The sequence below is a fragment of the Cervus canadensis genome, chromosome 18, assembly GCF_019320065.1.
Source record: "Cervus canadensis isolate Bull #8, Minnesota chromosome 18, ASM1932006v1, whole genome shotgun sequence".
Lineage (NCBI taxonomy): Eukaryota > Metazoa > Chordata > Mammalia > Artiodactyla > Cervidae > Cervus > Cervus canadensis.
In genome coordinates this window covers 36,065,374-36,079,894 of record NC_057403.1, presented here as the reverse complement: position 1 = coordinate 36,079,894, position 14,521 = coordinate 36,065,374, and the positions used below count along the sequence as shown (strand labels likewise).

General features: G+C 38.0%; 1 protein-coding gene across 1 annotated transcript in view; it reads left to right on the top strand.

Moving 5' to 3' along the window:
- The window catches only part of SNTB2 (syntrophin beta 2), a 64,455-nt gene that overhangs the window by 26,549 nt on the left and 23,385 nt on the right, over positions 1-14,521 (top strand). Inside the window, exon 2 of the mRNA XM_043435311.1 lies at positions 7,458-7,671. Coding sequence (XP_043291246.1) covers positions 7,458-7,671 — 214 coding nt within the window. The remainder of the gene's footprint in view (positions 1-7,457; positions 7,672-14,521) is intronic.

Below are 14,521 nucleotides of genomic sequence, written 5' to 3'. Positions count from 1 at the left end.
AACCTGAGCCCTCTGCCGTAAGAATGGACCTAAGCGGTGGATGGGCCACCAGGGGATTCTCTAATTGAAATTCTTCTTTAAGAGCTGTCCCTTATCCCTCATTTATTCATTTATTCAATTATTTATATCTGGTGGACTCATGATAATCCCATGCCACTATTATTTATTTTGATGCTTAAATTGTTCCAGCTTTTTGAAAATTACCCTTTAATTTAAAAAGTTAATAAAATGAATTATAAGTGAAAGCCGTTATTTGTTGTGGGTTGACCAGTACATTGCATTGTAGCTTAAATTCACTACAGTAGTTGATGTCTGTGAATTCTGACAATTCTCGGTCTACCACAACTGAACTCCTCAGTCATGTGTTATATAAGAATGAGGGGGAAAAAAGGAGGAGGAGGAAAAGAAAATGAACACATCTTTGTCTTTTCTCCTCTTCCTGAACTCAGTTAATTCTGCCAATCCCTCATGACAACAAAAGCTTGGCAGTTACTAATAGCAGTTCTTTTGTACAATAAAAAAATTGTGAATTGTTTAAAGAGATGGAAACTTGGATGGCATTCTTGTTCCCCAGTGGTAACTGACTGGATGTTCAGGATGGAATGCTTGCTGACCCCTTGAGCACAGCTATTGTGCTGGGTTAATACTGTGTTTCCGTCTATAGTTTATCACTTGGAGTGCCTATCTAAAACAAACCATCCGGTGTATCCAGCTAGTCCAGGACATCCACTTTGCAACGGATAAGGATTTCCTTGTGCTTAAACTGCGAGGTCTTTTTTTTCTGATCTAGTGGAAAAACATTACTTTATTAGTGTTTTTGTTAAATATTTTTCAGTTATTTAATTTTGTTTGCTGTTGTTACATCTAATTTTGTGTTACATTTTATTTTTTCTACTTCTTTAACAGCTTTCATCATATAGTACCTTTTCTCATTTCTCCTTTAATTTTTTATTTTTTTTCTCATTTCTGCTTTATTAATTGGTCTTTTTGGGGGAGGGTTATATATCTTTCTTTTCCTTTTTAACCACACAACTTGAGGTCAGAGTGTATATTAAACATTTTAAATAACCTACATGCTGTGCACATAGAGTTCATTGATGTTGAAAAGGGGGAAACGTTGCAATCTTCTTTTTAAAGAGTAAAAATTGTCTTCTATCATTTATGTTGGTGGTTTAGTCACTATGTTGTGTCCGACTCTTGCGATCCCATGGTCAGTAGCCTGCCAGGCTCCTCTGTCCATGGGATTCTCCAGACAAGAACACTGGAGTGGGTTGCCATTTCCTTCTCCAGAGGATCTTCCCAACCCAGGAATCGAACCCGCATCTCCTGAATTGCAGGCAGATTCTTTTTTTTTTTTTTTTGTTCTACCAGTTTATTGCCACCAACCCATCTCCCTCCACCCTCGTGCACACATGCTCAGTCATGTAACCCCCTGGACTGCAGCCCGCCAGGCTCAATATACTGCCAGATTTTGACCAGTGTATTACATTCATTTGTACTAAAACTAAGTACACATATTGTTACAGTGATGTCATATGGATTGGGGTAAAACTTGCTGTGAAAGGTTGGAAGCAAGTGTGATGTCAAGCCAGAGTCACAAAAAGATTGTGTATGTGTTACAAAAGTACATGAATTTCGCCTCATGAATGTGCAAGAGAATGTATTCAGGACCGTAAGTAGTCCTGCACAGACAGCAACACAGTTCTGAGGAGTGACTAAAAAGAGTGAAGAACCATGGACAGATAAACACTATAGATGTAATGTGTTGTAATTATTGTTGACTTTTGTAGTCTTGGCTTTTAATCCCTTCAGTGACCCTTGGTCAAATGGAAAAGATGAGCAAAACAGAAACTGTGACATATGTTATTGTTGTTCATTTGCTAAATTGTGTCCAACTCTTCCTGACCCCATGGACTGCAACATGCCAGGCTTCCCTGTCCTTCACTATCTCCTGGAATTTGCTCAGATTCATGTCCACTGAGTCAGTGATGTCATCCAACCATCTCATCCTCTGCTGCCCCCTTCTCCTTTTGCCTTCAGTCTTTCCCAGCATTAGGGTCTATTCCAGTGGATCAGCTTTTCACGTCAGGTGGCCAGAGAATTTGAGCTTCAGCATCAGTCCTTCCAATGAATATTCAGGGTCGATTTCCTTTAGGAGTGACTGGTTTGATCTTGCAGTCCAGCAAGATTTTGTAGGATCTTCTGAGCCTCTGAGACTTTGGGGCTTCGCCTTCTTTATGGTCCCACTCTCACATCCATACATGACTACTGGAAAAACCAGTTTTGACTATATGGACCTTTGTCACCAAAGTGATGCCTCTGCTTTTTAATATGCTGTCCAGGGTTGTCATAGCTTTCCTTCCAGGGAGCAAGCAGCTTTTAATTTCATGGGTGCAGTCACCATCCACAGTGATTTTAGAACCTAGGAAAGTAGTTAATCTTATTTAATCCTCTCAGGATAGTTGGTATTAAGGTTAATATTAGAGTTTTGTGGACTAGAAATTGAGATTGAAAAGTTGAGTTATTTGTCCAAATCATGAAGTTTATAATTGACAGAACTGAAATTCAAATATGGTCTGTTCAATTTCATATCTTAACCTCTTCCTACTTTGTCCAGAGTATATTATATTAATTGCACACCCAAATATACACTGATATTCATTGTGTGCTCAAGCACAGGCATTGACACTTTTATTACATTTCTCATTCAGCTGCCATAGCCATTTGAAGTTGGTATTTAATGTTTTACAAATGTGGAAACTGAGGCTTAGACAAGAAAATTATGTGCTTCAAACCTCTCAAAAGGTAAATGGTAATATCAAGGCCTGTACTGAATTTCATTTGACTGTAAAATTTGTTGCTCTTGTTTTTATACTTCAGTGACTTAACAAAAATTATCCAAAGAGCATCAACTGTAGGTTAGCAAATGCATTGGAGGACGTGAGATACAGACAGACGACAGCTGCACGCTGATACTCCGTTGTCCTCTCCACATTTATGGAACAGTCCTTTTCCCCACTGTTATTGTCTCCGCTCTTGAATCTTTTTCTGAAATTGCCTTCTAATCCATGTTTTTCTTTGTTATTTGAGGGCATGTATTAAGTTGCTCAGCGGTGTCCGACTCTTTGCAACCCCATGGACTATACAGTCCATGGAATCCTCTAGGCCAGAATACTGGAGTGGGTAGCCTTTCCCTTCTCCAGGGGATCTTCCCATCCCAGGGATCGAACCCAGGGCTCCCACATTGCAGGGGGTTTCAGCTGAACCACAAGGGAAGCCCAGAATTAACTTTAGTATTATTTATTTAATAGAACAAAAACACATGCTTATTTAAAAGTTCAAGCATTGTAGAAATAACTTTCAAAAGAAGAAATCACTGTAATTACAATACAGATATAACCATTATTAGCAAATGGGCATATTTTCTTGAGTACTTTATGAACATACTAATTATATATAATTTTTTAAAACATGAAAGCTTTTTTTTTGAGAACTTACTTTTTTCACCTAGTAACTCTCATATACCCTGAGTTTTGCCTTTGGTTTTATAGTGTTTGAGTCATTTTACATCGTTTTTAAAAATCTGATAAGGTTAAGTAAAAAACAAAACAAAACTAGCCTCTACTTAGCAGGAGATTAAGAAGCAATATAAATTATTCCTAATCAGCCTTATGCAAAGTGCCTTTCTTGTTGCCTCTGCTTTAATGAAAATAAAAGTCTTTATCTTTCCGTTTTTTCTAATGATATAGGTGGTCAAGACTTTCTTACAGTTGTCAACAGTCCTCTGCTTTGTATTTTTTTTTTAGTATTTTTTTATTTTATTTATTTGACTGTGCCAGGTCTTAGTTGCAGCATGCAGGATCTTTAGTTGCGGCCTGTGTGATCTAGTTTCCCAACCAGGGATGGAACCTGGGCCCCTGCATGGGGGAGTATGGAGTCCTAGCCACTGGACCAAAAGGAAGTCCCTGCTTTCGTATGTTTTGAAGTAAGCAAAAAGGGAATGACACAGATGGCATTATTTCACATAAAGCAGTACTTCTTTTTAGGGGAGGGAGAAGCACTAAGAGTAGAATTGACTTATAAAAACAGAGATGTGTCACAGAAAATAAACATAAATGTCAACACCAAAAAGAAAAGAAAAATATGTAATTTGAAGTAAGTTTTCAAATGCACAGTGTTTTCTGGTTGTGGATGAGTTATATAAAGGATTTTCAACACACATCTACTTACTGTTTAGCAGTTTCCACAAGGAAATTTGCTGGTAGCTGTCTTCCTTACAAAAACATTTAAAAATGCAAACCTAAGATGTTTAAAACATTTTTTTGTGAAAAATTGAAAAGCTTGCATATTCTTTTGCAGTTTGAAGAAACATTCCAAAGAAAATCACTTTTTAAATTCATTTTTTAAATATTTACTTTATAAATGACCCACAGTGGGTTTTACCATATAAGATTAGTAGTTGACGAAGACTACCAAGGAGAAATTATACAGTAAACAGTCCAAATACCCAAATTATTTCAACTGTTTGTTCTATGTTCATATATATAGAAGCATGAAAGCTAATACTTTTGAATAAAAGTAATAGATAGCCATGTTAGAATTTAATTGAGGCCTAAAAAATATCCTTTTTTGCCAGTTTGCATAAATTTATTATAAAAGGCCATAATTTTAAAATTTTAATTGTTGGGGACAAATTTCAGAGCTGCCTTATTTCTGGTTTGTTTGGATTTATTCCACTGTAGCTTAGAGGTTTAAAAGGAAATTTGAGTTCTCCTTTCCATCTCAGTAGTAATTTGAGATCCTCAGAAAGGAGGCATCTCCTACTTCTATGGACTTGGACAGGCCTTGGAGTGAAATGGAGTAGGAAGATGGGTGCTCTGCTTAGGTGCTCAGTCGTGTCTGACTCTGTGACCCCATGGGCTGTAGCCTGCCAGGCTCCTCTGTCCACCGGATTCTCCAGGCAAGAATACTGGAGTGGGTTGCCATTTCCTTCTCCAGGGAATCGTCCCAACTCAGGTTATGGAACTCAGGTCTCCTGCACTGCAGGCAGATTGTTTACCCTCTGAGCCACCAGGGAAGCCCAGGAAGATGGGTAATGAAATTAATTAAAAATCTCAGGACAAACACAAGCGATAGTTACTTTGTTTTAAAGCAGAACACTGAAATCACATAAGCCCATGTACTGCTTCCCAGGTAAATTAGATATCTGTTTATGGTTCTCCAATCATTGTGGATGGCCAGTTAGATGGGGGTATGGGTGCCATTGTTATCAACTCAAGTAAAACTCATTGCTCCTTTAATAAGGCCATGCACTAGCCTGTGTGTTTATGTCTGTTTCATTTAAATATGTATAGTAATAAACTCATTGATGCCACTCTGTGATCTTCTGAGTATGTCGTAAAGGGGGCTCTTCTAACACTATAGTATTTAAGAATAGTCATTTAGAATGTCTTTAATTTCTCCCAGTTGTGAGCCCAAAAGTTAATATACTGCTTTAAATGTTTAAAAAGTAAGTCTCTGCCATTAGCAATGTCTGGAAACTGTAAGAATTTCTACCAAAGTTGTGATCTTATTCTCTCTTGAAAGCACGGAGCTAAACTAAAGCCTGTGTTCAAATGCCTGAGTCAGCTGCTCAAGGCCTATGCTAGGTGCACCCCTGCTCATTTTTCTAGGATGATAAAGTCTCCTTGGTAACCTGAAGCAGTTAACTCTTACTGTCTCCGCCTAGAAAATACATGTATTATAACTAGACATAGAAAGACACATAAACACACATAAATCTTTCTAAATGTTGACATTAGTATTATTGTATCTTCTAGAATTACGTTTAACTTTAGCAGATCTTGTTCAATAACTTATAAGAAAATAATTTTGCCTCTCCTACTGATGGCTGTTAAATTTTTTTAACTTTTCTAGCTTTTTAATTTAGAGAAGAAAGGCAACTACTATTTATTGAATGTTTAATATATGCCTAGAATTTTTACTTGCTTGCAACTGACAAACACACATACGTACAATCTATTTATTAGTAAAGTTTCGAAGGCTTGTAAAGCTTCTAAGGCTATGAAATATTAATACTAGCTATTATGACAGTGATAAACATTGATAATGATCATATCTTTCTAGTTTTTCAGTTCCCTTGATGCTACTCTAATGACCTATCACAGTGTAATTTGAGAGGAGGCAGATGCCTGAAGTAACATATATTGATGTTAGCAGAGGAAATGGCAACTGATTTATCTATATTCAACTATTTATTGAAATTTTAATGCTTTTTAAGATTTTAATAATGTTCAGTTTATCTAGTTTTTGACATAAGAACACCATGCCTCAAATGACAGTAGTTGCCAGTCATAAAGGAGGTAAAAGAAATATACATCTTAAAAGTGAACTTAAAAAGAAAAATGTTTTCTGTTGATTAAAAGCCATATCTTAATTTGGGACTACCATTGATAGAAAAACCCTTTAATACCATTAATAGAAAGCTACCATTAATAGAAAAACAAGTACAATATCTTTGTACTTGTTTTTCAAAACTATGATGGTTTGTTTTCATAACTGTCTCCCTTACTAGACTGGGCATTCCTGAGTGCAGAGTCCATTCCTAAGCTGCTCTTGTGTTCTCAGGGGCTAGCCTAATGCCTGATACTTGGAAGGTAGCTACAAATGTTGATTGAGTTGAATCTAATTGAAGTAGAGATACCTAGCCTGGAGAAGAGAGAGATAATCTCGAACTTCAGATGTTTGAAGGGCCCTCATGTGGAAGAGATTAAGTTTGTTCTGTATGTCCTCTGTAAACAGCAAACCAGTGAGTGAAACTTTCAAGTTTCTAAATGCTAAGAGTTGTTTAAAGCTAGATGGGGCTCTGTCAGGAGGTAATGAATCTATCTCCAGATTCATTCGTGTTGTCCAACTACTACTGAGATAATTCAAGTATTTAATTGCTCATTTTTCCCCTTTACTCGTGTATTCAAACATTTACTGAACAGGCACTGGTCTGAATGTTGGACATCAAGATTGACTAAACCATAAACCCTGCCTCTGGGGAACTTGCAGCCAGCAGGGGAACTGAAGTATTATTAACAAAGGATTACAACCCAGGGTGCTTAGAAGTTATTACAGAGGAGTGAGTAATGGCAACACCCTGGAGAGAGTAAACAGGATAGGCTGCTGAGGAGGTGAGTTGACCAGGCAGGCAAAGGGAGAAGGGAGTCCTGAGAAGAAACAATGTGCAAAGACTCAGAAGTCAGTTTTTAGGATAGAGTAGTGGTGTGTCATTTGGATTACCTGTGCTCTTGAAGCACCCTCTAATCCTAAAATTCTGTGGGCGGGCTTTTTAACTTTGTGTATTTTTTTTTTCCACTTCATGCCAGATGGTTCCTGTATGTGTATATTTCAGTTGCTATTTTTCATAGGAAGTAAAAATACTGACCTTCTCCTTTGACTTTTGTTCGTAGTTAAATTCATACGAGAAGTAACACCATATATCAAGAAGCCATCGTTGGTGTCAGATCTGCCCTGGGAAAGTGCCACTCCCCAGTCACCCAGCTTTAGTGGCAGTGAGGACTCTGGTTCTCCAAAACACCAGAACAGCACCAAGGACAGGAAGGTCATCCCGCTCAAAATGTGCTTTGCTGCTAGAAACCTAAGCATGCCGGACCTGGAGAACAGGTGAGCTGTACCTAAGGAGAACATACTGCTCACAGCTTTGCAAACTTAAATGGATATATTAGAATACTGCTTTTGCATATGTTATGCAATATTATGACTGTTGACTAAATTAGGTAAAGAAAAGCATCAATCTGAGATGAGAGAATCACTTCTGGACTTCCATATTTAAATTACTTCACACATATATGTGTGTTGTTGTTGTTCAGTCTCTGTCTTGCCTGACTCCTTGCGGCCCTCTGGACTGCAGCACGCCAGGCTTCCCAGTCCTTCGTTATCTCCTGGAGTTTGCTTAAACCCGTGTCCATTGAGTCGGTGATGTCATCCTACCATCTCGTCCTCTGTCGTCCCCTTCTCCTCCTGCCTTCAATCTTTCCCAGCCTCGGGGTCTTTTCCAGTGAGTCAGCTCTTTGCATCAGGTGGCCAAACAATTTTGGATGAACACACAAGAAACTTAATGATGGTTATCCCTAGGGAGTGAAGTGGGATTAGAAGGTAGAAGGAAAGAAGAGGCCTTTACTTTTCATTTTATGCCTTTATGGAATGTTAATAATACTCCTTCGTTGTTATTATGACTTAATAACTGAAAAAAATCTTGCTCAAGAAACTTCTAAAAATATCTCCATAGAAGGAAATTCCTTATTCTATGGATAGTGAAAAGAATCAGAGATCTTCATTATAGATCAGGTTGCATCAACTACTAATGTCACCCTTGCAAGTTAGCTTCTCTTGACCTCAGTTTCCTCATTTATAAAATGAGAGCATTGGATTGAATAATTTCTAATGTCCCTCCTAGTTATATCACCATTTGGTTTCTATGACTTTGTCTTCATTAATGCCATGAAGTGGTACCATTAAACTTAGTATTAGAATAGACATTAAGGGAAAAAAGAAAGATAATGATAGTTGGGAAGATCCCCTGGAGAAGGAAATGGCAACCCACTCCCGAGTTCTTGCCTGGAGAATTCCATGGACAGAGGAGCCTGGTGGGCTACAGTCCATGGGGTCACAAAGAGTCGGACACAACTGAGTGACTAACTTTCACTTTCACAAGGACAAACTTTTTATAATCTACTTTGACTTTTATGGTCTCCTCTGATCTGAGTGCATAGTCAGGTGCCTAGTCAGGATGAGATGGTTCACAGAAGACAACAAGAAAGTGAATGACCTTCTTGAGCATCTTAGGCCATAGGGACATAGAAGCTCCTCCTCTGTAGTATATTGTTCTGAGTTCTGCAATCACACAGGCCTTGGTTTGAGTCCCGACTCGGTCACTTGCTCCAAGGAGGGCTCCGAGCAAGTTCCTGCACCTCTATAAACCTTCATATTCTCACTGGTTAAGAAAAAAGGCTTAATTGTGCAGATTAAATGAGATAACCACATGCAGCCCTTTGCATAGAGTCAAACACACAGCAGGATCATAAGAAATAGTAGCTTAAAAAGTCTTAACTGCTAACTTTAACTTTGTGTGCATTGCAAGCTAATTCTTTACGTCTGAGCCACCAGGGAATCCTATATATATATATATATGTGTATATATATATACACACACACACACACACACATACGTATACAGACATACACACACACACACGTTTTGTTTGGCTTTGCTATGTAGCTTGTGGGATCTTAGTTCCTGAGTCTACAGAGGTAAAAGTGTGGATTCCTAACCACTGGCTGCTGCTGCTGCTAAGTCACTTCAGTCGTGTCCAACTCTGTGCGACCCCATAGACAGCAGCCCACCAGGCTCCCTCGTCCCTGGGATTCTCCAGGCAAGAACACTGGAGTAGGTTGTCATTTCCTTCTCTAATGCGTGAAAGTGAAAAGTGAAAGTGAAGTCGCTCAGTCGTGTCTGACTCTTAGTGACCCCATGGACTGCAGCCTACGAGGGATTTACCACGGATTTACCATGGATCCCTCATCCATGGGATTTTCTAGGCAAGAGTACTGGAGTGGGGTGCCATTGCCTTCTCCGCCTAACCACTGGACCACCAGTGAATTCTCATAGATACATATTTTGAAAATTACATTCTGATATGTTTGTATTGTTTTTATTTGCTTTCTTTTAAAAGTTCAAGACATAGAAATTACTTTGTGTTACATACAGGCATACAGGTTTATTTGTGAAAGATTATATATATATTGGATCATATGTAAATACAAAACAGCTTGATCTTTGAAGAAATGCTATGTTTTTTTCATACAGCAAGAATCTAATTTGTAAAGTGAATAATCACCTCTGAAATCCAAATTAAATTTTTTTTTCTCAAATGAGATAGGTTTATGTAGAAACTTTGATCTGTTAATCATGGACTTTATTTTTATTTATTTATTTATTTTTAATCATGGACTTTTAAAAAAAAATAGTAAGGACTAGAGTAGAGTTGTAATGTGACTAAAGAAGAACAAATAGCCACTAAATTTGTCAACTGACTGTCAGGCTGAGGAAAGTATTCAGGCTATGTCCCTCCATTATAAATCATTTCTGAGAATGAGAGATTGTTGTCTTAGTCCATCCAAGCTGCTGTTAAAAAAAATAAATAAATAAACTGGGTGGCTTATAAACAACAGAAGTTTATTTTTCATGGTTAGGGGATAGGAGGGAAGTCCAGGATCAAGGCACTGGCAGACTTAGTGTCTGGTGAAGGCCCGCTTCCAGTGGTCATTTCCTTGCCATGTCTACAATGGCAGAGAAGTCTAGAGAGCTCTCTGGGGTCTCTCTCACAGGAGAGTACTGGTCCCATCTGTGAGGGCTCTGCCCTCATGATCTAATTGCCTGATAGAGGCCCCATTTGCTAATCTTGTCATATGTGGGTTAGAATTTTAACATACAGATTTGAGGCGGAGACACAAACATTTAGTCTATAGCACTTGGAGTGCTGCTGCTATATCTGAGTATTGTCAGAAAAGAAAAAGTATTACACAGTTTCTGTAGGATACTGGAGTTGTGGGAGTGAGGAAAGACGGAAGGAAGAAGATGAAATGACTTGGCTATATTGCTGGAAGCTCTGCTAGTTTATCATCCACGAAGACGTCTTTCAGAGCTTAATAATCTTGACCTTTATTGAAACTTGGGGCTACATTCTCTTTAGCACGTATGCTAAAGACATTTGATCAATGGTCAAATTTGAAATAGATTTTTAGAACCAAATGGAGAGGGCAGTTTGGGCTACAAGAGTGTATCACACCATGCTCTTTAGTAAGACCATTGATTGGTCTACTTGACCAGAGTGTACTGTACAAGGGAAATTCTTAGAAGAGTCAGGCTGTTGCAGATTCTCAGGCTTAATTCTGTAAAGTAATTCATTTCTGATGTTGCTTGAAATACCAAAATTGAGGACTTCCCTGGCAGTCCTGAGGTTGACTCGATGCTCCCACTGCAGGGGGCACAGTTTCAATCTTTGATCGGGGAACTAAGATCCAGTATGCCCCACAATGCAGCCAAAAAAAGAAATACCAAATTTGCATATGATCTGCTTTTTGTAAAATATAAATCAAAAGAGATTCAAAGTTATTCTTATATCACTCTTACTTGCATTCCAAGCGTGCTTTCTAGAGAAAAAGAAAAACCTAGAATTGCAGGCACCTGGAAGAATTACATGTGACTTTGGTTATCCCCGCAGGGGTGTGGGTACTTGTCCTGTGTGTCTTGGTTAAAAAAAAGTTAAGAGCCATTGACTCATTAGACTAAAGTTAGGGTGGTGGACTTGGACACTTCAGCCAAGCTATTTGTTTTCCATAAGCCATGGTTTCCTCCTGTAGAAAATGAAAGCTTATATAAGAAGCTTAAATAAGAAAATATAAGAAAGCTTAAATAAGAAAATTATTATAAAATTGGCATAGAATGCTCCCAGTATATTATTATTATACCTGCTGCTGGTGTCCTTATAACCTTAAATAAGTCCCTTAAGTTTCCTGTCCTCCTATTTTTTTCTTTCCATAAAATGAGCATAATAATACATGTTCAACTCTGTTTTTTAGAACTACTTCAAGAATAAATAAGATAGTATCTATAAAATCATTTCGAGCTCATTCATCCTAAAATTTATCTCAGCTCTGTCAAAGGGAATGTCATTACAGGTAACACAACTGCAATGTTTAAAGCCATGGAGAGAAACAGTTCATTTAGGAACAATAAAAATAAATTTTATCAGGACATCTGTCACCAAGATATTTATCACATTGTAGCCCTAATTTTTTCCCTCATGTTTTGTTGTGAAAATCTTCAAACTTACAGCAAAGTCAAAATAATTTTACAGTCAACACTCATTTTTCTACCACCTAGATTCTACCATTAACATTTTACTATGTTTGCTTTATCACAAATAGGCCCATTTAGCCATCCATCAGTCCATCTTATATTTTTGATTCATTTCAAAGTGAATTACATACATTACTATGCTTACGTCTACTCAAGCACACATATAGAGTTCAGTGTTTTTGTTGTAACTTTTTTTCTTTTGAGATACTATCTACATACAATAAAATACACAAACCATAAGTTTTAACAGATGCATTCAATTGTGTAACCCAAGCCTGTCAAGGTACAAAACATTACTCTTAACCCTGGGATGTTTTCTTTTGCCCTCCCCGGTCAATTCCCTCTCCCATAGTCCAAGGCTACTCTTGTTCTGACTTGCTGTCATATATTGGTTTCAACTATTCTAAAACTTCATAAAATTATAGTCATGTCATGTGTACTTTTTGTGATAGAATTATTTTACTCAGTGTAAGATTTTTTTAAATTTATTTTTTAATTGAAGTAAGATTGCTTTACAGTGTTGTGTTGGTTTCCAGTGTAAGATTCTTGAGCTTCATCCTTCCTGTTATATGTAACAATAGTTCTTTCTCTTTTATTGCTAAGTAGTAGCATATTTTATGGATATACCACAGTTTCATAGTTTCTTTATCAATTTTCCTATTGATGGTTACAATTCTTGTGGGCATACGTTTTTAGTTCTTGTGGGTAAGTTCTTAGGAGTGAAACTGCTGACTCAAAGGATAGGTGTATGTTCAGTTTTTTTCAAAAACCTGCGAGACTTTTTTCCAAAGTGGTTGTGCCGTCTTACATTCCTACCAGCCACATCCATACCAACACTGATAGTGTCAGTCTTTTTAACATTAACTGTTCTGATGAATGTGTAGTGGAATCTCTTTGTGGTTCATCCTTTGTGTTTATGTAAAGACTTCTTTGACAGGAGAGGAAAGCAACCTTTTTTTCCCCTCTGTTTCACTACATTGATTTAGTTTGACTATCTAAAGCTGGAAAAAAGTGCTGACTATCAGAATGTGTAAGTGAGGAGGGGGAAGAAATTTATTTGCTTTTTCCACCTCTCCTCTTTCAAGACCTCACTAGATGCTTCTGATCATTATAAGCAGTTCATTGTGGAAACTGAAAGCTAAATAAATAATGACAAACTCCAGGGAGAGAACATGAGCCTGTTCCTTAGCAAACAGCATTATGGGCAGTGCAGAGTTTATCAAGAAAAAGGTGTTCTTAAACACTGCTTTTCAGAAATGTAACTGTTATCATTGAAGAGGTTCACAAGGTCTGGGTCATCTTCGCTTTGGCCGTTTTCCATGTAAAAGGTAAATTTTGGCTTTATAACATAACAACAACATGATTATTAATTGAACATTATTATAAATTGAACTCATACTTTATGACAAAGACTTTTCTGAACAGAAGAAATAAAGCAGGCTAGACTTACAGAATCTTATACCCTGTGGACCTAACCATGATCTGATTCATCTGGTCAGAATGTAATTGCTTTTCTCAGGAAATCCTCAGTGGTTTGACTGGAGGCCAGACCTCTTCACACTGTAGCTGTCTCCTCCTCTCTCCTGTGGGCCCAAACAATGACTGGCAGACTGCCTCCAAACTCTTAGTAGTTTTCATTTGAATTTGTCTTTTAAGACAGCAGTCAACATTAGGAAACACTTTGTTCCCTTTATCAGCTCCAGGGGCTGCTTCTTCAAAGGCAGACTTCTGGATCCTAGAATCATTAGTCCTGTTGTGGAGTTTATGTTCTGTTTCTTCTAGTTTAATTTCCTATTTTACAATCATATTTTAAGAAACACTGCAAATTTTCTCTTTTGATGAAAAGTTGGTGATTCTGTCCTAGGGAACTTTTTACTTCCTGTTTTCCCCTTTTTTAGCCTAGTGGTCCCATGATCTTCTGCTTAATCAGGTTAAGTTTATTTTATAACAGACTTATTTTCCTTTCTTTCACTTATTAATAAGTAGGATCTTTAACATCAGGATTTTCAGAGTTTTAACTATGGCCAAGGGCCTGTGCCTGAGAGACTCTCACAGGAACTGTATGAGGTCTGAAGGCTTTTTCAGAAAGTGAACGTTTTGTGCCCAGAGAAGGAAGAGCTGATTCCTGCCTTTAGTGTTAAGTAGGTCAGTAGGAGGAGTGAAAGAAATTTTTCGTCATGGTTTTGCGACTGAACTTTTAGCACGTGATTAAGGATGTTAAGCTGGTCACAGTGCCAAAGCAACCAGGTAGAAATGAACAGCCTCTGTAGAAAATGGTCAGCCCAGTAAAGGGCCTAAACTAAGGACATCCCTGGCTCCTGCATTCAGTGTGGTGGGATGAGGGTGGAGGTCAGGCTTCTGCTGGATTGAGGGTGGGGCATTCACTAGCTGCTGGGTGTGGGGAATGCTGAACCGGTCAGCTGGCCTCTCTATTTTAGCTGCGTGCTTTACTCCCACTTCCAGAGGTAACTGGTGCCTCCAATTCCTCGGTCTCTTCAGGATTCTGCAACTTGGACTGGCTCGGGTTTGACTCTCCCCTACTTTTCTTAGGTTTGCTAAATCATTTAACTTCTCTGTCTGCTTGCCAGCTTC